Here is a 23,795-nt window from a genome sequence, read left to right as displayed (position 1 = left end):
TCTTTCACAAATTTACTCCACAATAACAAGCGGGGGTATAATGGTCATTGACATCCAAAATTAGGTACATTGCAAATTCAATCCAAAATCCGTTAGTCTTCTTCACCTCGACGCAGCTGCTAGCGCTCCGCCGCAAGAATATGACCTGCTCCGATCTCTCCTCTCGCGCAGGCTTGGGAGGTTGATCGGTCTTGTCGTTCTCGATTAGAAACGAGACTCTCCCGACGCTGCCGACTTCCATGGTGCTGAGAGACGCTGCTCGCAGAGAATCATTCTAATATTTGCAGATCAGCTAATGCTATCTACTTTAGGCTTCACGATTACAGTAGAAATTATCACACAAATTGTTGAGTGGAGCAAGTCTATGGATCTTGAAGTGCCTGAGATGCTTGGTGCAGAATTCTGTGTCATCGTTGCTGAGAAAGAAGCTGAACGTCGAAGCCTGTCGACAAAGAGGAGATAATATATAGATAGAAGAGCCTATAAGTTGTATTGGTAGAAGCCATTTTGTAAAACTAATTTTGAAACATCACAGTTGTAAAACAGTCCAATTTTGTTTGAAATGACATGAATGCCTATGTTCTACTGATCATTACTCATGAACTTGAAATAAGAGAAAATCATTCTAACAGTGATGTGTTTTGTTAACAACAGTGAAGTAAAATCATGCTAAGAGTGATGTATTTTGTAAACAAGAGTGAAGTAAAATCATGCTAAGAGTGATGAGTTTTTTAAACAAGAGTGATGTGATTTGTAAACAAGAGTGAAGTAAAATCATGCTAAGAGTGATGTGTGTTGTAAACAAGAGTGATGTGTTTTGTAAACAAGAGTGAAGTAAAATCATAATAAGAGTGATGTGTTTTGTAAACAAGAGTGAAGTAAAATCATGCTAAGAGTGATGTGTGTTGTAAACAAGAGTGATGTGTTTTGTAAACAAGAGTGAAGTAAAATCATAATAAGAGTGATGTGTTTTGTAAACAAGAGTGAAGTAAAATCATGCTAAGAGTAATGTGTTTTGTAAACAAGAGTGAAGTAAAATAATAATAAGAGTGATGTGTTTTGTAAACAAGAGTGAAGTAAAATCATGCTAAGAGTGATGTGTTTTGTAAATAAGAATGAAGTAAAATCACTCTTTTATTGAGATTTTTTGGGAGAAAATAACTATGATTGTGGATAATATCAGCCAACTTAAATTAGGACTACGTCCATATTTGTGACAATTAGCTATATTAAACATGACATAATCATTTTTTTGTAAAAATAGCATAAGTAGAGATGTAACTTTATTTCAAGCAAATAAATCAATTTAAATTCTACTAAAATTATTCACTAATCGTTATTAATAATACATGTGTGTACAGTGTACTCATTTGATTAAGGTAACTGCGCATCACACATGGGTTGATCTAGCCGGCAGCCTTCAACAAACCCTCCGCCCCGCTCTTCTCACCGGTTCCGCCGAGCAGCTCCTCCGCCTTCTTCGCATAGTCCCCAACCTCGCCGCTCTCCTCCGGCTTCTTCACGTCGCCGCCCGAAGGAATTTCAGTCTCGGCCGCGGGTTTGTCTTCAGCGGGGGCGCCGTACTGGCGGAGGTAGCCCTCGGCTTGGTCGACGTACTTGCCGACACCCTGGGTGGAGTCGAGCTTGCCGTACTTGGAGACGGCACCGAGGAAGTCGGCGGAGGAGCTGGCGGCCTTGGCCTTGTCGCACTTCTCCAGCTCGTTGCTGAACTAGGTTGCATAATTTGATTTAAATTTGATAATGTAATTTCCAAAAATATCCTTGGCCTATTTTGTATAATTAAAATAAATAATATTTGTTCCATTAAGATGTGTGGCTGAGATTTGTTCTCTAGTTATACACTTAAGATTAGTTATACATTGATCACTACCCTATTTGTATATTATGAGAGAGATACATTATATAGACATATAGAAAATTTGATACGCATAAGAATATTTTTATATTACAAGAGAGATACTCCTATATATATTATATACATATATATGGCACGCAAATTCTTCCATTTGGTGATTACCACCATATTTAATATTTTTGCCCACTTTCCATAAAACAATTAACGGGTGGCTTAATTTAACCGTTAGTTTAGTCAATAGGTGTTTAATTGATGTGGCATGTGGGTCCTTTTATTTCCATTTGTCTAGCATTTATTGGTGAGGTACACCAAGTCATTATGCCACCTTGGTGTGGATTGAACATGAAATTTTTACTCGTCAAATATAAGACATTAATGGGGATTGAAGGGAATAATAAAGAAGAATTTTTCAATTGTTGTTAATTTGCTTTTTAGCCTGTTTTCTTCACCAAAATAACGATAATAAATATTCAGATAAATTAATTTTTATGAAAAACTCCAAAAATAGGACCACAATATACAATTAAAGTGAAATACAACTGTTGGCCATATTTTCCAATACATACTAAGAAAAATCTCGAAGAAGTTCTTGAACGAAATCACAGCTATTTGACACGTAAATGAAAAAGATTTATTTTTCTTTCTATTCATTTTCAAATAAAGAATACAATACAATAGTAAATTGGAGTATGAAAAAATGTAATGGGAGATCATAAGACCTACTTTGGACCAATTCCGATTACTCAAAATTTTTATAGCTTTATAGATATGCAACAACACAACACAATTAAAATGAGAAAAATAATCATATATTCGAAAGTAACCAAACAAGAACTCTTGAAATCAATGTTCGTCAAGAATACCTTCATGTTCACATGCATAGCTAATCCAAATATTGATACATCAACTTCTTGTGATATGAAAAGTTGTTGCTGCAAATAAAAGTTTATGGAAATGAGTACTACGTTTTAAGTCAAGTTCCACTTGCATTAGACATATTTTGAGTGAGGGATTTATTTTCATCATTCTAAACAAATGTAGATATTAAGGATCTTCCTCCTTAACGTCGAATTCCACACACAATCAAGAAACGAGTGCCTACGTTGTCGAGCGCCCAACGTTTGGGTCGGCGACTTGAACGGCAAAAGGGGCGGCTGAGCGCGAGATTTACTCGTCGGCAGCCTTAGGAGATGTTTCTTGTTTGATACTCAATTGAGCCAAAATAACGATAGTTTCATATATTGATTGACTGAATAAAATGATAACAACATATCCCTATTTATAATACTAGAATACTAGCTTATGAAACAAGAAACAAATATAAGAAAAGATATGCAAATTTCTAATATATCTAAACTAATTAATAATGATAGAATACTCGTATCAGTAACCATCAATACATCAACCTATTAAGTTACCATATTGAAATTCAAAGCTACACTTCATACAAGAATCAAACCCCATTACCTGCTGCAATTGTTGTATAGATACGGTGTAGACCGGCCGCTGCTTCAATCATATTGATTCTGTCATCTGCTGAAACAGCTAAACATTTCATTGCCAATTGAAATATTGACAACAAACATTGCTCCTTTGCAGAGTAATGTTGATCTTCCGTTGATAACAGAGTAGACGCCACGATTTCAGCTGCTGCATTTTGCTCTAATGCTTCACTTACCCACTCCTTTAAACCCATTTCTTCACCGAACATATCATCAGTTGGCTTCTTTCCAGTGAACACCTCTAGCAGCAGTATCCCAAAACTGTATACATCCCCCTTTATTGATACTTTGCCATCCATTCCAAACTCTAATCGTATCACACATATTCAACATTTTGTTAGGATTAGGTAAAACATTTGTATATGATGAAATTTAGGTTAAAAGGGAAAGCATCATGCATGCATCACCTGGTGCTGCGTAACCAATAGTTGCCATTGTTTGTGTTTGAATAGTTGTTTCCCCTCCATCAAAAAGCTTGGAAATACCAAAATCAGCAAGATGAGCTGTCATGTCTTGATCAAGCAACACATTACTTGGCTTTATATCACAATGAACAACTGGGAATGTGTAGTAATGGTGAAGATATTCCAAGGCGGCCGCAACATCTATTGCTATTTTCAGTCTCTTTATAAGATCCAAACCACACTTATCGGAATGCAACCATTTATCCAAGCTCCTGTTTGGCATGTATGCGAGAATCAGTGCTTTAAACTCCATGTTACAACAACATCCAATAACTCGAACTAAGTTTCTGTGTCGAATGTTGCTTAATATAGCAGTTTCTGCATCAAAGCTCTTTGCCGCTCCTTGCAATTCCAAGTGGAACACTTTCACTGCAACTTTTAACCCATCGAAAAGTGTTGCTTCGAATACTGAACCAAAACTACCTCTTCCAAGTAAGTTGATTTCACTAAATGAACTTGTTCCTTGTTCAAGTTCTTTATAAGAAATTCTTTTGCATTCAGTAGTTCCTGGTGGAATGTCAGCAGGGAGTGCTACTTTTTTCTGTTTGCGCATGCTTATGAGAACCAGCATTACAAACACCGCGATGACAGCTATAACCACTGATGACACCACAAGTTTCTTTAACCATGATCTATGATTTTTTTCTGAGCAGGGCGAAACTTGAAATGTTATTGGACCGCAGAGAGCTAAGTTGTGGGAAAAAGAAGGGGCACTAAAGTTACGAAAACAACCCCCATCTGGAATTTCCCCCTCCAGTTTATTGTTGGAAACATTAAAATTTTCAAGTAAAGTACGGTTTTCCAAGGATTTGGGTATTGATCCGGAAAGATTATTGAAGGATAAATCCAATCTTATCAAACCCTTAACCTCTCCCAATGAATCAGGAATGGATCCACTAAACAAATTATTTGATAAGTCAAGAAATTCTAAAGATCGCCTGAGACATTGATTCAAAGACAAATCCAAAGAGTTTATTGACTTTAAATTGCCAAGCTGATATGTCAATTGACCGGTCAAGGAATTGGAGGACAAATTCAAATAAATGAGATCTCTAAGATTCCACAAATTGGGAGGAATGATTTAATTCAATTGATTGGAACCTATATGAATCACTCTCAAGGATTTAACATCACCCAAACAATCAGGTATTGTACCCACTAGCATGTTACTAGCAAGGACCAACTCCCCCAAACTATTCATTCTACAAGCATTGTTAGGGATGTGCCCTGCCAATTGATTGCCACTAAGATTTATGCTTTGGAGTTTCTTCAATTTCCCAATTGTTGGTGGAATTGGTCCACTTAGTAGATTTCCATCCAAATAAATGTATAGCAAACTAGTTAAATTTCCTACTTGAGAAGGAATGACACCCTTGATGTTGCATTGTGATGCTTCAAAAGTCAAAAGAGAAGAAGAAAAATTCCCAAGTGAGGAAGGTAAGATGCCACTAAGGGGATTACCAGACACACCCAACTGATCCAAATATGGACAATTTGTTAACGAAGAGTGAAATGTCAATTCCTGTGTTGGGAATTTTGCTCCACTCAATATGTTTCCCTAAAGGAGAAGGCATTGTAGAAGGTTCAAATTACCAAAGAGTGGTATGGAGCCACTAAATGAGTTGGCAGACATGTCCAAGTATGTAAGTTGGAAAATATTGGTAATAGAGGTTGGAATTGCACCACTGAGTTTGTTAAAACTTACAAAAAGGACTTCAAGATTAATAAGTGAATGACCCATGTCTGAAGGAAGAGTACCAGAAAACTCATTGAATGAAACTTCTAAACTTGTCAATGTTGATATGTTGAATATGGGAGATGGGATGGTTCCATGTAAAGAATTGTTAAACACAGAGAAAATCTCGAGGCTTGGCAAAGTGTCAATATCTTGTGGATAATTCACCTGCGGAATGTATCAACCTAAATGAGATAATAACATTTAATATATAAATGGTATTATTTTTCAACACAAAAAAAAATTAAATGTGCATTAGTTGAAAAGGTGGAAGGTTGACTGTTGGATTTTAATTAAGCATTCAATTCTCTATGCCCAATCCTACACTACCTTGTAGTCTAATATGGTTGAGATCTGTAAATGTATATCACAAAATTGATTTGCAATGAATGTTGAGGAAAATAAGTACCTGAGAGACTATTGTGAGATAAACTCAGGACTCTCAATGAAGAAATGTTGAAGACTGAAGATGGAAAATCTCCGGTTAGAGAAGCACCATCAATGCTTAATATCTCTAGTCTTGTGAGATTCCCAATTTCTTGCGGAACTCCACCTGATCGTTATACATCACAAAATCAATTTCATTTGTATAAACAAATTGTATCACATAACAATTGGACTCTATAAATTATGAAAGAAAGAAGAGATAGTTTACATATTATACCTCCAAAACCATTATTGTACCCCAACGACATATTTGAAAGGAAGGCCAGTCTTCCAATTTCACGTGGAATGTTGCCACTGAAATTGTTGTAGGATAATGACAACATCTCAAGATGTGTGCATTTCCATATATTTGACGGAATTTCCCCTCCAATTTGATTTTGTTCAAGTGACAATATTTTGATGTTGGGCGTATTGTTGCACATATCACTTGGCAGCATACCTGATAGGCTATTATTGCCAATTTCAATTTCTCTAATTGAAGAGACATTGAAAATAGCATGTGGTATGGAACCACTCAACTGATTACTATACAGATTGAGTGCTTCTAGTTGAGGTAAACTGCCCAACCATGTTGGTATTTCTCCGGTGAATGAATTTATTCCCGCGTTCATCACCTTTAAACGACGCAGTTTAGAGAGCTCAGAGGGTAAGCTCCCTGTGAAACTGTTGGAACTTATGTCCAAATATCTCAGGAACGTTAGGTTTCCGAGATGTGGAGCAATAGTTCCAGAAAGGCCGAAGCCAGAGAGATTGAGAGACGTGACGCGGGGATGCTTGAGGCCGCAGGACACACCAATCCAATCACAAACAGATGTGTTTTGTGACCAATTGGAAGCATAAGGGTGGGAGATGATGGAGTTTTTTAAGGAAACAAGTGCATTTTGATCGGTGGAGGAATCAAAAGAGAGGGTAAAGCTACTTAATAACAAGATTGAACGAGCAAAGGAAAACATCAAACTCTCCATTGATTTTCTGCTCTGTTTCATTTGGTAGTTCTGTTGCGTTATATTCACATAATATCGAAAGGACTCCAAATAAAAATAATTCATTTATAAATATTGAAAAACACTGGAAAATTGGAATAAACACTGGCTTTATATTAATAAAAAATGTAATTGTAGTATACATACTTTATTCAATCAAATTATTTTTAGTATAATGTCACTGTACCTGTACGTCTCTAAAAAATCTGCAAGATGATCAATTTGGAAGATACAAAATTTATTGCTATTACATGTGGTGAGAATTTAAACGATATGACCCCAACATTATTGCTATTACAAGTGGTTGGAATAAATTTTACAAATGTAAAGATAAAATATAGTATTTGACTTCTATGAATTTGAATGCATTGTCACGTGGTATGAATTAATGAATTTGAATACATTGTCATGTAGTATGCAGTTAATTATATATACAAAAATAATCACAATTTATCTTATTATTCTCTCTTTGCCACTATAATTAACTAGATATATTGTGGAAATATGTCCAACAGACTACTGAGTTTTTACTCGTGGTTAAGAGGGTGTGGATCGTGAATAACAATTATAAACCTAATAACCAAATTTAAATAGTCCACATTTGGATAAAGGTAAGGTTTGTTGATAAAAACATGTTTAGTACACTGTTGCAATGAAAACCCTACTTTTCCACTTGTAGCTAAATAGACTTGTTCTAAAATTCCGATGGCTAAGAAAATTAATTGACCATTATATTTCTAACTCGGAAGGAAATGTGTTTGAGAAAGTAGGGCATCGTGAAAAAAAATCACATCTCGGCAGTTGTCATGATTGCTACATTTTTTTTGGACATGTTTGTTTTGCAACAAATAAGAAAAAATATTGATGTATTGCTAAAATCAAAACTTAAGTTGGTGATTTTTTAGCAACTAATCTAGGAATAAATTAATTTGTGGGCAGTTAAATGCATGGTGCGTCATTTTAATTAAATTAAATAGTAGTAGTAATTCACAATTTATTAGGATTGTTCAACGAAAATATCTTAAAGTTTCTTGAGTAATATTAATTCAATCAATTTATTTTTAGCCCCGTATATTTTGAATTTGTATTGAGAAGTAGTTGGAGTAGGTTAAAAAACAAATGAAAACAATTGCCAGACTGTTATTTCGTTATCAATGGGGCATACAATGTAGGATGATAAACGCACTGCATTTTTAATTGTTACTCCTAATATATACTAAAAATTAAGAAAAGTGTATGTTCAATTTTTAAATGACTTCAAATTAAGCTGATTAACAAAACAGATACTAAAAATTAAATACGCATTACTTAATACTACTAATCATGAAAAATAATCCTACATATTGTTAATGAACAACATAAAAATCAAATAGTTTGAATTATAACCAAAATAATGATAAAAAAAGCATATTACCTAGTAATATTTATTTCTTTATATACTGGACGGGTCGCATTAGGGTAATACTAATTTATAGTAATAACTAATAACTTTCAATTCTATGTATTAAAATTATCAACACAAGGACATAATTATATCAATACAACATTTAAATTTAAACATCAACAAACAGGCATAAGTTTATCAACACAAAAAGATTGATAAATTTATATCTTTATGTTGATATTTTTAACATACAAAATTGAACTTAGTTATTAATTATTAGTTATTATTGTAAATTATTTAGTATTTGATCACACATCTATACTAATACCTATTTTGTTAATCATATTTACAGGTGTTATAGTACTGTTATTAATTCATAAGACTATAACAATTAAAAGTATAGTAAATGAATTGAAAGCATTTTTTCCAACATGAATAATGTATGCGTTTCATGATCCGCATGGAGTGCTCTGGATTGCCCACTGCAGGGAATCCAATCCCCCATACTATTATTACTATCTTCATTTTTACTCCACAATCCCCTAATACTAATTTTACTCATTTTATGTTATATAGTTGTATAAGTACATTTTTGGGCAAGCATGTTAACTTATTTTGAGCCCATTTCTTTAGAAGGTCGGAGAAGGAGTCCCACAAGGAATGAGGAGAGTTGGAGACGAGGCGGTGTTCACCGAAGGAGGAATGGATGACGGAATCAGCGGCGGAGCAACTGAGCGAGGAGTTGGGACATAGTGGGAATTATCGTCGGAAGGGGATAAGGGATGCCGAGGAAGAGTGGAGAAGCAGCCAGAGCAATGGGAGCTGAGGGCGGAGTCGTGGAGGACGGCGGCAAGAGGGCGAAGGGGTAGTGACATACTTGGATTTTACATGATTTTAGAGGGTGGTTTTGTATGAATGTGATCATATTTCGTCTATTATTAGGCATGTTTATATCTACTTCTCTATTATGTTGGTATGTTGACCTTTTTGTTAAGAATGTGTAGAAAAAGGTGTAAAATAGGTGGATATGCAGCAGCCTTGGTTTGAGACAATTCTTCTAGAGATTTTGAAGTCCAATCAACACCCACTGCATATCATTCTCTTCGTCTTCGAAAGAGCTTCGCGTGGGTATCTCAAACGCCCTAATCGGAGTTCGGATGAGAGAGATATGGCCGATCTACGAAAGCCGCGCACAGGTAACCCGACCGGGTTAATTTACAGTGCAAAAATACAACCCGGCCGGGTTGAGCCAGAATCCAGCAACTGTCCTAAAATGGTGACCCGGCCGGGTTGAATTTCTAGTTCAAAAATACAACCTGGCCGGGTCGGATTGTCTGACGCGTCTGAAAGCTGAAAACGAGATTTTTGAAGGGAAATAAGAGGAGAAGAAGCCTAGGGTTCATTCGACATTCTACCTACCGCCTACCACACGCACTCACACCCTCAAGAACACCTTTGAGAGAAAGATTTGAAGTTTGGAGACTCTATATCGGAAGATTGAAGCTTCATTCCATAGATTGATCTCACAGGAGTACTTAGTATCTATATTTCATGTATTTGTTGAATTTCTTTGTGTTGAATATGATTTTCTTCATAAACATGAGTAGCTAAACATCTCTTGTAGAATTCTTGGTGATGATGCACTAATTTCATAGTTTTTATCCGATTGATTTTGTTCTTGCCTTGCTCTTGTAGTTATTTGATTATTCTTGGGTTTATTCCTTTCAATTGCTTGATCACCACTTGATTGTGTAGGATTAATTAGATTAATCGGGAGATGAAATAGTTAATCCGGAAAGAAAAATAATTCACACCTTAATACAATAGAACTCGGGAGAGTTGAGGTTTTGAGTGAGGTCATTAACCTAATCAAACTTTTGGGAGTTAGAGGTTTTAGGATTAGAAGGGGACTTCAATTCTAGCATCTAATCTACAGGTTTCTCACCTCGGGAGGGGGTTTAATCTATAATCGTGGTTGACTTAGTAACTCTAGAGACACCAAAAGGTAGGGCGAGTCAATTGGATAAGAGCTTGGAATTGTGCATCGGATCATTGAGTTCTACAATTTCTCCATATTATCTTTCATTATCACACCGTGTTTTCTAGTCCTTAATTGATACTTGCTTATTATATGCTTTTATTAGTTGTTAGAACAAACCAAACTGCACTTGATTGTCTAGATAGTAGTTGATCTTTGTTCGTGGTAGTTAAGTTGATACAAAATTGTCTCTGTGGGATACGATACTCTTGCTTACTGATTGCTACACTAGCCCCGTACACTTGCGGGTATAACTTGTGTTAAAATAAGTTGAGTCAAGTTTTTGGCGCCGTTGCCGGGGACAATTGTGTGTCATTATAGCTTAATATCGTGATAATAATTGAGATTACTAATCTAGATTTTACTTGCTTTATTTTTATTTTTTATTTTTGAGTTCTCTAATAGATGTGTTTCCTTGTTCAGGGTGTATGCACACGCGTTCTAAAGGTCCACCTCTAGAGCCTATCGATCTCGAGATCGAAGCATCCAACAGAAGGAGGAACGCGCAGAGAAGGTTAAACCAAAGGATTCGGGTTTCTTCACCCGCGCACAGGCGTCTACCTTCTCCTATCCAGAGAACCCCATCACCCAGTCCATCTCCACCTCCGTCACCTATCCAGTACGAGCCTCATTCTCCAATTCTAATGGAGAACGGCGGGGAGAACAACAATGAGGATCCTGTCATTCGTGAACTCCGTCTACAGCTGGCTAACATGCAGAGGCAACTGAATGAACAGAATGTGAGGCCAGTGCCCGTGCAAAATCAATTTGCCTACAGACAGGTTGCTAATCCACCAGTCAACAATGCGGGGATAGCGGCCAACAGCTTCGAATTGAGACCGGGGTTGATAGACAGAGCAGAAGCAAACGCATTTGGTGGGACAGGTTCAGAAGATGCCAACAAGCACCTCACCAAGTTCATACAGATTAGCAACACAGTGAAGGCGAATGGGGTCACAGATGAGCAAGTCCGCCTCCGATTATTCCCATTCTCTTTGAAAGATGAGGCAAGGGACTGGTATGACAGCATGGGTCCTAACTCTGTGCCTACATGGGATGCAATGGTGGAGCTGTTCTTGGAGATATATTATCCACCTAGCGAGGCACTCAAACGCCAAGCTGAGGTCATTCAATACAAGATGCACCCTCAGGAGAATATCATGGAGGCTTGGAAAAGGTTCAAGCAGCTGATGAGAAGATGCCCCAATCACGGGCTAACTCCGGGACAACAGATCTTAACCTTCTACAGGGGAGGCACGCTGGAAGCAATGCGTGAACTGAACATGAGCGCCGGAGGATCTCTCTTGAAATTGGGGGAAGCTGAAGCACTTGAAGTGATCGAGAGGGTAGCTTCAAATGATGATGGATGGAGAAACGACAGAGGAAAATCATATAGGGTGGCATCCACCTCCGATAATGATAGGATTGATGCAATATCCAAGCAGCTGGAATTTCTAACTGACAAGCTTGGGTATATGGGAACAAGTCAGTTTGGGACTGAGATGAAACAAGGAGTCGAAGATGTAAACTACGTTCATCAAGGTGGCAACAACAGAAATTTCAACAATTACCACCCCAACCAAGGAGGAGGCAATTACAATCACTATGGGAACAAGGTGCATCCCAACTTGTCATACGGGAACCCAAATAATGCCCTGCAACCACCACCCGGATTCCAGGTATCAAATGGCCAAATCATAGAACCGAGGAAGGATGAGCTGAAAGATGTGTTAATGGCCTTTATGAAGTAAACGGGAGAGTGCATGAAGGACTCCAACAAACGGCTAGTGCAGGTTGAAGCTAATGTGAATGACCTTAATATTCACATGAAGAGCATCGATAACCAGATGAGCCAGATTTCACAGGCAGTGGGTATTCAACATCAACCGGGCCAATTTCCGTCACAAACAATTGTAAATCCTAAAGACTGTAAGGATTGCAAAGCCATTAATCTTAGGAGTGGAAAGAGCTATGATGGCCCAACCTTGCCTGCAGAGAAGGAGAAAATCTCTCAAGAAGAGGTGGTGGAAGAAGAAGAACCAGTGGAAGAGGTGCCGTCTCCTAAGGCAAGCATCGTGATACCTGCACCCCCTGCTGAGGTTAAGATCCCATTTCCACAGCGCGTGCAGAAGAAGAAACTAGATGATCACTTCTCTAGGTTTCTTGACATATTTAGAAAAGTGCACATCAACATCCCGTTGGTAGAGGCGTTACAGCAAATGCCTACATATGCAAAGTTTCTAAAAGATGTGCTCTCCAAGAAGAAGAAGTGGACTGACTATGAGACGGTGAACATATCTGAAAATTGTAGTGCCATAATTCAGAAAAAGCTACCGGCCAAGCTTAAAGATCCTGGGAGTTTCAACATCTCATGCGTTATTGGAAATGACAGACAGACAAAGGCACTTTGTGATCTGGGGGCGAGCATAAATTTGATGCCATTATCATTTTTCAGAAAGATGAAGATCGACACTCTCAAGCCGACAACAATAACACTACAGATGGCAGATAGAACCGTCACCTATCCTAAAGGAATTGTTGAGGACGTTCTTGTGAGGGTACATGACTTCATTTTTCCCGTCGATTTTGTAGTATTGGATATGGAAGAAGACGTGAATATACCGCTTATCCTGGGGCGCCCATTCCTTGCAACGGGAAAAGCATTGATAGATGTGGCAAAGGGAGAGCTCACTCTTCATATGGGTAACAAACGTCACATCCTATCTATCTACAATGCTATGAAGAGTCGTGAGGAAGAAGAACTTGTTATGAAGAAAGAGTGCAAAGCTGTGCACGTTGTAGAGGTCCAAAAGGCACAAGAAATTGAGTCCACATTTGGGGATTTTTCTTTACCGCAATGGATGTTTGGTTCATGTGGTGGATCAACTTCTAAAGAAGAGACTACATCAAATCCTAAAGTGAAGGTGAAGAAAACAAAAGCTGAAAATTTATCCAAAGTGGAAACTGAAATTTCTGATGGAGCTCTGAAAAATACTTGGTGGAAGAAGAGATTGGCTATATCATATGCTTCCAAGATTGACAGAAAATCCAACGCCACCATTTATGGCGTGACATGATGCAGCTCATGGACGACGTCGAGCCAACGACGATAACCAAAGGCACTGTAGGGGAGGTAACCCCTAGTAGGTATCTTTTAATTCTTTTGTTTCAGTTTGTTTTTGGTGTGTTTTATGTTGCTTGCATACCATGTTAGTCTCCCTTCTCCACCAACTTTTCAAACTTATTCTTTGCATAGCTTTGAATAAGTTTGGGGGGATGATATGGTGGATAGGGACACTAACGAGGTACTTATCTTTTTGCTTTAGATTGATTAGTTGTGTTTTGTTGTTTTTATTTTGTTTTAGGATAGAATTGCTTTGTTTAAGAAATTCATGAAGTTTTGTGTTGTTTGGTTGTGATTGATTGCAAATTTTGGGCTTGAATTAAAAAAAAAAAATTGGTATAATTGGGGTGAAGACTAGTCTTCTATGATAAAAGAACCATCCATTTTGAGCTATCACTTGACCATTGACTTGAGAGTTTGAGTAATTGGGTGCATAAGTAACGAATTGCTTGTTTGCCTTGATTCATGCTATTTACCCAAGTGAGATTTTTGAGCCTTCAATTCTTTCATGTGTGTTTTATCATCAATTGTGCATGTGTTTCTAGAACTTGCTCCTGGTCTTCTTGAGTCTACAAAGTGACCTTAAATATAGGGGAAGATGTTAGGCCATCGTTGTTAGCCTCATTTTTACCTAAACACTAACCTTAGTATATAACACCCTTGTTAGCCAAGTTTGAGCCTTAAGCCTTTTCTTTTGTCAAGCTAATCAAGTGGATTGGGAATCCTAGACTCTAAATTTGTTGAGATTTGAAAAAGAAGAGTTGAGAAAGTATAATTGAAAAAGGTTGGTTGAGTTTGTACTTAGAAAAAAAAAAGTGAATGAAAAAGAAAAAAAAAGAAGAAAAAAAAAGGAAAAAGAAGAAAGAAAAAAAAATTTGTATATAGAGAATAATTTGAGGTCTTTGGAAGTTGGGAAGAAATTAGACAAAGTCTAGTTATTATCTAGAAGTGTTTTGAGAATGGTTGAAGTTAAAAGTTGATTGTTGTGATTTCTTGGGATTTTACGTTTTGGGAATTTCAGTCACTTTAGCCAAATATTTCCTCACCTTACCAAAGAGCCTACATTATAACCTAAATAAAAGACCTTTCGGACTCTTGATTTATTGTCACACGAGGTAGAGGAGAGGTCAGACATTGAGCAAGCTTATGGTAAACCATGCATTTTTGCTTGATTTGAGTGACTACTTGATACGTTATACACTTTTTAGTGAGGTGAATATACACACATATATACATCCCGAGTGAAGTACGAATCCAAGGTGATATACGAGTTAGTAGCAAAAGTGCATTCGACAGCTTAACTTGATGGAATTTGTATTGTGATAAGCTCCTTTATTCCATATTCTTTGAGACGATGATGATGTCTAAAACCCCTTTAAATCCAAGTCTTCTTTTAATTCTTTTTCTTCATTGCTCGAGGACTAGCAATTATGTAAGTTTGGGGGAGTTGACATACTTGGATTTTACATGATTTTAGAGGGTGGTTTTGTATGAATGTGATCATATTTCGTCTATTATTAGGCATGTTTATATCTACTTCTCTATTATGTTGGTATGTTGACCTTTTTGTTAAGAATGTGTAGAAAAAGGTGTAAAATAGGTGGATATGCAGCAGCCTTGGTTTGAGACAATTCTTCTAGAGATTTTGAAGTCCAATCAACACCCACTGCATATCATTCTCTTCGTCTTCGAAAGAGCTTCGCGTGGGTATCTCAAACGCCCTAATCGGAGTTCGGATGAGAGAGATATGGCCGATCTACGAAAGCCGCGCACAGGTAACCCGGACCGGGTTAATTTACAGTGCAAAAATACAACCCGGCCGGGTTGAGCCAGAATCCAGCAACTGTCCTAAAATGGTGACCCGGCCGGGTTGAATTTCTAGTTCAAAAATACAACCCTGGCCGGGTCGGATTGTCTGACGCGTCTGAAAGCTGAAAACGCGATTTTTGAAGGGAAATAAGAGGAGAAGAAGCCTAGGGTTCATTCGACATTCTACCTACCGCCTACCACACGCACTCACACCCTCAAGAACACCTTTGAGAGAAAGATTTGAAGTTTGGAGACTCTATATCGGAAGATTGAAGCTTCATTCCATAGATTGATCTCACAGGAGTACTTAGTATCTATATTTCATGTATTTGTTGAATTTCTTTGTGTTGAATATGATTTTCTTCATAAACATGAGTAGCTAAACATCTCTTGTAGAATTCTTGGTGATGATGCACTAATTTCATAGTTTTTATCCGATTGATTTTGTTCTTGCCTTGCTCTTGTAGTTATTTGATTATTCTTGGGTTTATTCCTTTCAATTGCTTGATCACCACTTGATTGTGTAGGATTAATTAGATTAATCGGGAGATGAAATAGTTAATCCGGAAAGAAAAATAATTCACACCTTAATACAATAGAACTCGGGAGAGTTGAGGTTTTGAGTGAGGTCATTAACCTAATCAAACTTTTGGGAGTTAGAGGTTTTAGGATTAGAAGGGGACTTCAATTCTAGCATCTAATCTACAGGTTTCTCACCTCGGGAGGGGGTTTAATCTATAATCGTGGTTGACTTAGTAACTCTAGAGACACCAAAAGGTAGGGCGAGTCAATTGGATAAGAGCTTGGAATTGTGCATCGGATCCTTGAGTTCTACAATTTCTCCATATTATCTTTCATTATCACACCGTGTTTTCTAGTCCTTAATTGATACTTGCTTATTATATGCTTTTATTAGTTGTTAGAACAAACCAAACTGCACTTGATTGTCTAGATAGTAGTTGATCTTTGTTCGTGGTAGTTAAGTTGATACAAAATTGTCTCTGTGGGATACGATACTCTTGCTTACTGATTGCTACACTAGCCCCGTACACTTGCGGGTATAACTTGTGTTAAAATAAGTTGAGTCAGGTAGAGTGAGGTCTTCGCCTACATTGGTATCTTGGATTGCTCTCATCTCCATTTTTAGATATGTAATGAAAATTTGAAGAAATTGTTATTTCAAATGAATTGATTCGCCAGTTTATGGGCCAATTAGCCAAAAAAATGCAGATTTCCAAACATTTTGGGAATGTTTGATAAATGAATTACGAGAAGTGGGTTGAGTTCTTTTTATTTTGGATTTTTAAAATAATAATAATTATTATTATTTTAAAAATAATTAAAATTCTAATGTAAATGCTTGATTGGGTCAAAATTGGGTTGACGCATGTTGACTATAACTATTTGACGGCTCCGTCCATTTTGGACTGAGTCTGACTTAGTTAAAATGTATGAGATGCAATAATTCAAAACGTAATATCTAGGACCAAAATAGTAAAATGATCATACGTTTATGACCATTTTTGGCTCTTACTCTTAAAATAACATTTCCTATTACATGTGTAAGTTAATCAAACAATAGAGTGATAATGTCTTTAAATTTATATTTATTTGTCCATAAAAGAACATTTCACCACTCCTTCAAGACCACTTGTAGTAGTACATTATTTATATTCAAATATTCTAATTTTATATATGTGAAATATATATTGATTACTAATTATTTTTCGTTTTGATCCTTCATTGCAAATTTTTCTTTATCCGTACTTCATTGTCACTGTGACAGAATCGTTCCATTTTGAGCACTCATTTTGCAAAATAATAATAAATAGTTAAAGTGAAGATAAAGTAAACTAAGAGAGATAATAAAGTAAAAAACACTTTTATCTATATTAATATACCTCTTACTTTATTTTCTCTTCATTTTAATTACTCTTTCCTGCATTCGAGTCAAATCAAGTCAAGTCAAAAATGAAAATAAGTAACAAATTTTGAGAGATGGAGAGAGCATTAATTTTTTAATCTCTCTTTCCTGCATTCGAATCAAGTCAAGTCAACTTTCTCATTTTTGCTCGATCATATCTTTACATATTGGAACTCTCTCTCTCTAGATTAACAAATCCATTTGACTCAAGTTATTTTAACACAAGAAATACCCGCAAGTGTACGAGGCTAGTATAGCAATTAGCAAGCAAGAGTATCGTATCCCACATAGACAAGATTATATCAACTCAAGTACAACGAACAAACGTTGACTACTATCTAGACAATCGAATAGGAATTGGTTTTGTTCTAATACTACTAAAACATATAACAAGTAAAAGCGAACAAAAGTAACAAAAGATAATTAAACACAAAGAAAAGTATCACAAGGAGAAGAGTAGAGCTTTGGATCCAACTACAATGTAAATGTCGTGCAATTATTTCAACAACTTCGATTACCCATTTTATGTCTCTAGAATTACTAGGAAAGTCGCTAGTCTAGGTTGAGCCCCCTCTCGAGTGTACTCACCCTGTTGATTAACCCTTAATATTGAATTCTCACTCTAATATGTTTAGATTAACTCCAAGGAACAAAAGACTCAAGCCCTGACAAAGGATCCCCTCTCGAGTGTAGATTATCAATGTGATGTTCACTCTTTTATCATCCCTAGTTAGGTATCTCTCGATTACTACTATCTAGGTAACCAAACCCAATTGGTAGGTAAACAATTGAATTGGAAAAACACAAAAGAGAACAAAGAAATCACAAGAGCTAAGCAATCTAAAGAAGTCCTTGAATTAATCACAAACATCCATTGTAGTCTTCACCAAAACTTCACAATAAATTTAGCTACTCATGTTCTTCATGAAAACCAACACAAAGGATTCAATCAAATACATAATAAAGTAAATAGATACTACTGTGAGATAGATCTATAGAATGGAAACTTCAATCTCTCGATTTGTAGTCTTCAATCTTCAAATCCCTCTTCAAAGTGTTTTTGGGAGTGTGTGAGAGTGTAGGAGGCGGTGGGTCTTCAATCCATTTCGTAGCCTGCAACCCTAGCTTTTTCTTCTGATTTTTCCACGTCAAAAATCACGTTTTCTGCTAACAGACATGTCAATCTGCTGTACCCGGCCGGGTAGGATTATTACACTGGAAATCCCCCGGCCGTGTAGTCATTTTCTTCCTCGTCTACTTTATCTACTTTCTCAACCCCTCTTTACTACTCCATATTTCTTTGTGAGTAAATTATTTGTAAGTAGAAAGTCTTTGGTATTCTACTGTGACAGTGAGTTTCTCGGTTGGTTCTTCGCTCCTTCCTTTTTGTACGATCATATTTACATCTTGTGATTGTCTCTTTGTAGATCTACAAATCTATTCAATCTCAAAGGTAACCCTTTCACATCTCTCAAGTAACAATTCGCATACTCATTTACATCTTGTGAATCAGTCCTTCACTCATATTTACATGTGATTCTCTCTTTGTGGATCTACAATATTCAATGCAGCCTTTCACATTTCTCAGGTGACAATCTCATACTAATTTTTACATCTCTGCTTTTATTTGTTTGTTTAGAATTTTACATCATCTTGCAAATATCACAAGCCTTCGGGAAATGGAAGTTTTTATATTTTTGTACTTATAAAATGAAGGAAATTTTGAATAATAATCGGTATTAGAGACAACTCTAACATATTGCTTGTAGATTGTTAGCGCTTAGTATTATGTTCACATATTTGTACAGTATTTCGACTTTATTCATTGCTTGCAAATTCATTTTCTGACTGAATAGATAATCGCATGAAATGTGAGATTGTAGCTATTTTTCACATCAAATAATTGTTTTTTTTAATTTGTTTTCTTGGGAAGAGCAAAGTGGTGAAAAAGCTGTGGGACTTATTTTTATCAAAGTTGATGGAACAAAACAAACGGTGGATAATGCAAACAACCATATGAAAGTAGGATGAAATACTAAAGTACTAATAAAAAATAAATACTCCCTCTATCTCATTAAAAATAAAATATTCTCCTTTTTAGATTGCTTTATTAAAAATGAAATGTTTCCTAAAAGTAAAAATATCTCTATATTTTTTCATCTCTCTTACTTTACTCTCTTTTCATTAACATATAAAACAACATTAAATAAAAATATGTGCCGATTCTCAAATATTACATGTTTAATGGGACAAAGGGAATACTATATTATTATTTGATTAAAAAAGAGAATGATAACGAGACTTAGTATATCATTCTTAAATCAATGTGTTGACATAAGCAATGTATTGACATTCTATATTGATATTTTCATTCAAAACCCTAATTTGGTAGTTTTTTTTATCTTTTTCGATTTAATTAATAAAAATGAAAACTACACGTGACAAATTTTAGACCACTAGATTTTTAAAATGTTATGGTCTTAAATTAGTTGTAATTAGTAACTAGATAATGAGTTAGCAATTGATCACACTATTTTTTGGGTGAATATGTTAACTTATTATGAGCCCTTTTTTATGGGGAGTTTTTTATATATTCAAATTTTCTAATTTTATAGTATAAGTTAAGTATTATGCTAATTGTTAGTATTAAATATGATTAATTGTATAGTATATAATTTGCATTATTTTGGAATTTGATAAAAATTTATAAAATTAATTATATTTTACTTACATTTATTGTACTAATTTTAATTTATTTTTTTTGTTGCTAATGTGGGTGGATGGTGAAGGTACTTCATTTATTGTGCATCAGAGTAACTCCGTTGCATCGACTTTGAATGTGAATGGAGATATTTTTTATCACTTTTTGTTTTGAATATCTTTCATTTTATAAATGCATTTATAACGTTATTTTTTAAGAATCATAGTTTTGCAATATTTATTAACTGTTTATTGAAATCATTTTAACTGTAACTAAATTTTATATATGTGAAATATATATTGATTAGTAATTATTTTTCTTTTTGATCCTTTGTTGCATATTTTTCTTTATTTGTACTTCATTTGTCACTGTGGTAGAAACGTTTCATTTTGAACACTCGTTTTGCAAAAATAATAATAAATAATTAAGGTGAAGATAAAGTAAACTAAAAGAGATAATAAAGTAGAAAAGACTCTTGTCTATATCAATATCTCTCTTACTTTATTTTCTCTTCACTTTAACTACTCTCTCTGTCCCGGTGATAAGGCTAATTTTATGCATTGGTTAGGGGATTAATTTCGTGCATTTACGGGGTCTAACACATCTTTTTAACTCAGGTGTGTAGTAAAGATTGCCAGGCCGAGGAAGAAAGGAAGACAAGTGCCTGGCGAAGAAATGTGGCGATAAAGTGAGCGATTTGAAGGAAAATAACTAGACGAAGGAGGTCGTGAAGCTGAAGGGCAGAATAGAGATTTCCTGCGAAGGCTTCTAGAAGATCACCTCCACATCTATATAAGGGAGAGAGCATGCAATTCAAGGGAGTAGGGAACTTTTCTTTTTGGCCCTTTTGCTCTCAGCTCGCTCACACTCCTACACACTTGGGTCTCGAAATTCGAGGGTTTTTTTTGGGTTTACTTTCAGTTTAGTTGTTGCGTAACACCGTCCTCAAGTAGGACGAAGAAACAATTTACTGCTTTTATTTCGTTTGTTGCTGCGAATTTCACCGAGCTTCGCTGTTCAAAGCTCGGCCTTGTTGACTGTCGTATTTTCGTTGATCGTATCTATGCAATTTCTATCTTATGTTATGATGATGTTGCTTTCGAGTTTAGACGATGTTTGTTTCTGAGTTTATAGTTATTTGCATGAATTGATGCTTTTCGCACTTGATCTGTTGGATTAGAGTAGAATTGTGGTTGGATTGTTGTTGATCGAAGCAGATTTGCTGAATCAAAGTTTATGGAGTTGAGTTTGGTCGTAGTTGGGTTCGGATTGCTTGGATCCGGAGTGGATTAAGCGTCCGACGTGTGGATCTGAAGCAAAGTTGTCTGATTGTGCATGAGTTTGATGTTTTATTTCTGTGTTCTGTTTACTACTTCTAGTAGGAGTAGATCTGTTGGTTTCCAATTAATCGTCAGTTTCCGACGTCCGAATCTGTATGTTCTGTTTGAATCTAGTTATTTACTCTGTTTTCTCCATGTTCGCGTTTAAATCAGGTAACGAGATGCAACTTGTTGTTAGTTAAATTCATAGTTTGTTATTTGCAGCTTTTCATCCGTACTTTGCTGTTTTAGGGAGATGGTCCCCACTGCTTGCGTTCTTTCTGTTTAGGTAAATTAGGTAGCCGTTTACTAGGTCAAGGAAATTTGTTTGAGAAATTGAAGTTACGAATATGTTCCATGCCTGCATGAAGTTTTCAGTTTCCTAGGTCTAGTGTTAGATTTAATTCCCCAGTCTAGTAATAGTTTTCCTCAACCCAAAATTGTGTGGCAGCAACCATTCATCTTTCCTGAATCTTTTAAATGCCTTCCTACGCGTCCATCTTCGTGGGATCCATCCCTGCTTCCCTGTACTAATTCATAGTATAGCGGGTTGAGGGTTTTTGAACACGGAGTTCGTGTGTCTGACGACCGAGACTTCTGAGATCCTCTGAGTTCCTAGACCTCGTGATTTAGTGGATTCTCTGGGTTTGAGAAGCTTGACCTAGCACAAAAGCACACACAGTATCACCGAGCACTTCAAATGGCGCCGTTGCCGGGGATGGATGGCGTAGTTTATGATTGTGTTTAGAAGCTTTTGGCGTACATAGTTTTGATTTTTTTTTCCTTTATTTTCAGTTTATGAGCAGAGGCTCACGGTTTGGACACTGGGGTAACTCATCTGGGTGGAGGAACGATCGGTTCACTTGGCAGGTCAAGGACACAACATCTACGGTCACCACCAGATCGGGATTATCTACGGGAGATCCATTTCCGTTTGGTTCAGGAAGTGACGACGATTGGAGTTCGTTAGGAAGGGAGGATCCCAAGTCATCTTCAGAAACAGATATAGAGGAGGTAGAGATCAGAGACATGGCACACGTAGTCGATCCAGATCCGAAGATCGGTTCGCTCACTGCCCATTTAGATGGTGAGCCAGCCCAGTCTATAGTTATAAATCCACGTCAGAGGGCCATCGATATTAAAACGAAGGTGTTAGGCATTCTACCGACGTTCTCTGGACGTAGGAACGAGTGTCCATACGAGTTCTTAAATGAGTTTAGCAAGCTGTGCAGTATTCAGAAAAGGCCTAACGACACAACAGAGGAGGATTATCGCCTACGTGCAATTCCATTCGCCCTGAAGGGAGAGGCTAACACATGGCTACTGAGGCTACCTCCGGATTCCATTCGTACATGGAGAGATTTCAAGTTGGAATTTCTGGATAACTTTTTCCCTTCGAACATGACCAACGCTCTCAAGAAGGAAATCGTGGAGTGTAAGCAGGAGTACGATAAGTCTCTTAGTCAGTATTGGTCGCGGTCTAAAGGATTGTTAGATGCTTGCCCGAATCATAGAATGATCAGGCAGAGATTTACTATCTGTTCTATGAAGGAGCAAACCCTGAGTCAAAGGATCTGATGAATTCCTCGAGTGGAGGAAATTTTACGAATAAAAAAGGAAGTGAAGCGAGAGAGATCTTGGGAAAGTTGATAGAGGCCAAAAAGGGGTACGACAGCCCGAGGAATGTTATGAGGAGAGGGTCAGCAAATGCGCTGAGGGAGCAAGATGACGAAAGAGTCGAGGCGAGAATAGATAGGCTTGAGAAAGCACTCTTGAATGCAATCGAGAAGACTAATCCGCCAGCCTCACAAGAGAAAGAAAAGTCTCTGGGTCCAGAAGAAGCTCCACCCCAGCAATACTATGTCCCTCAAGAGGGAGATTACCAGGCCCAGGTTAATTCGATGGGAAGTTGGAATCCAGATGGGAGTTGGAATCAAGGAAGACAGAGGGATGCACCATGGAGAAACCATTCCAATTTTAAATGGTCTGACAACGATCCGAACCAGCCACCCCACAACAGAACGCCCAGTTGACACATCAACCAGAAAGGCAGACTAAATGGTCTGGGAAAAATCAAGAGAGACAGAACAACTGGAGCAACCGGAACTAGGGAGATCATTCGAATTTGGGAAACAGGAATCCAAACCACCAGGGGAACTCTTATGTACCGCCACACCAAAGGAACTACCCCGGAAATTATCAGAATTCCCAAACCACCTACCAGGGGAACCAAGGGCCAGGAAATCAGTACAACAACAGTTCAGGAGGTCAGGGAAATTTTCGCCAGAACCAAGGGAGTGGACCAAACCTAGGTTCGGGATCATATCCCAATCAGCATAATTCTAAACCACAAAGGAATCTTGATGACATGGTGCACGATCTAGTCAGTTCGCAACAGCATATCCAGAATAACCTGCAATCCAACAATGACGTTGCGCATAAGCTTCAAGACGCTCAGTTGGAGTAGAAGGCAACAATGGACATGTTGG

At 36.9% G+C, this 23,795-nt stretch overlaps 2 protein-coding genes across 2 annotated transcripts; both read right to left on the bottom strand.

Moving 5' to 3' along the window:
* Positions 1–1,406: 1,406 nt before the first annotated feature.
* Positions 1,407–2,745, bottom strand: LOC121782763 (nodulin-related protein 1-like). The gene is made up of 2 exons (XM_042180712.1): positions 2,740–2,745; positions 1,407–1,730 (listed from the first exon to the last, which is right to left on the bottom strand). The coding sequence occupies exons 1-2, from the start codon at positions 2,743–2,745 to the stop codon at positions 1,407–1,409; spliced, it is 330 nt and encodes a 109-aa protein (XP_042036646.1).
* A 462-nt stretch (positions 2,746–3,207) lies between these two features.
* On the bottom strand, positions 3,208–7,030 carry LOC121781229 (putative receptor-like protein kinase At3g47110). Its single transcript, XM_042178956.1, has 4 exons — positions 6,242–7,030; positions 5,987–6,130; positions 3,786–5,745; positions 3,208–3,685 (listed from the first exon to the last, which is right to left on the bottom strand). The coding sequence occupies exons 3-4, from the start codon at positions 4,411–4,413 to the stop codon at positions 3,330–3,332; spliced, it is 984 nt and encodes a 327-aa protein (XP_042034890.1). The 5' UTR covers positions 4,414–5,745; positions 5,987–6,130; positions 6,242–7,030; the 3' UTR covers positions 3,208–3,329.
* Between the last annotated feature and the right edge of the window lie 16,765 nt (positions 7,031–23,795).

This window comes from Salvia splendens, chromosome 20 (assembly GCF_004379255.2).
Source record: "Salvia splendens isolate huo1 chromosome 20, SspV2, whole genome shotgun sequence".
NCBI classification, from domain to species: Eukaryota; Viridiplantae; Streptophyta; class Magnoliopsida; order Lamiales; family Lamiaceae; genus Salvia; species Salvia splendens.
Note: the sequence above shows the minus strand (reverse complement) of the source record. Positions and strands in the feature narration are given on the sequence as shown.

What these genes read in the sequence shown, in the direction of transcription:
- LOC121781229 (XM_042178956.1), bottom strand. Translation starts at nt 4,413, where the DNA reads ATGCTGGTTCTCATAAGCATGCGCAAACAGAAAAAAGTAGCACTCCCT. An exon ending in TATTGGTTACGCAGCACCAG is followed by an intron (nt 3,686 to 3,785) that starts GTGATGCATGCA and finishes TGATACGATTAG; the next exon opens with AGTTTGGAATGGATGGCAAA.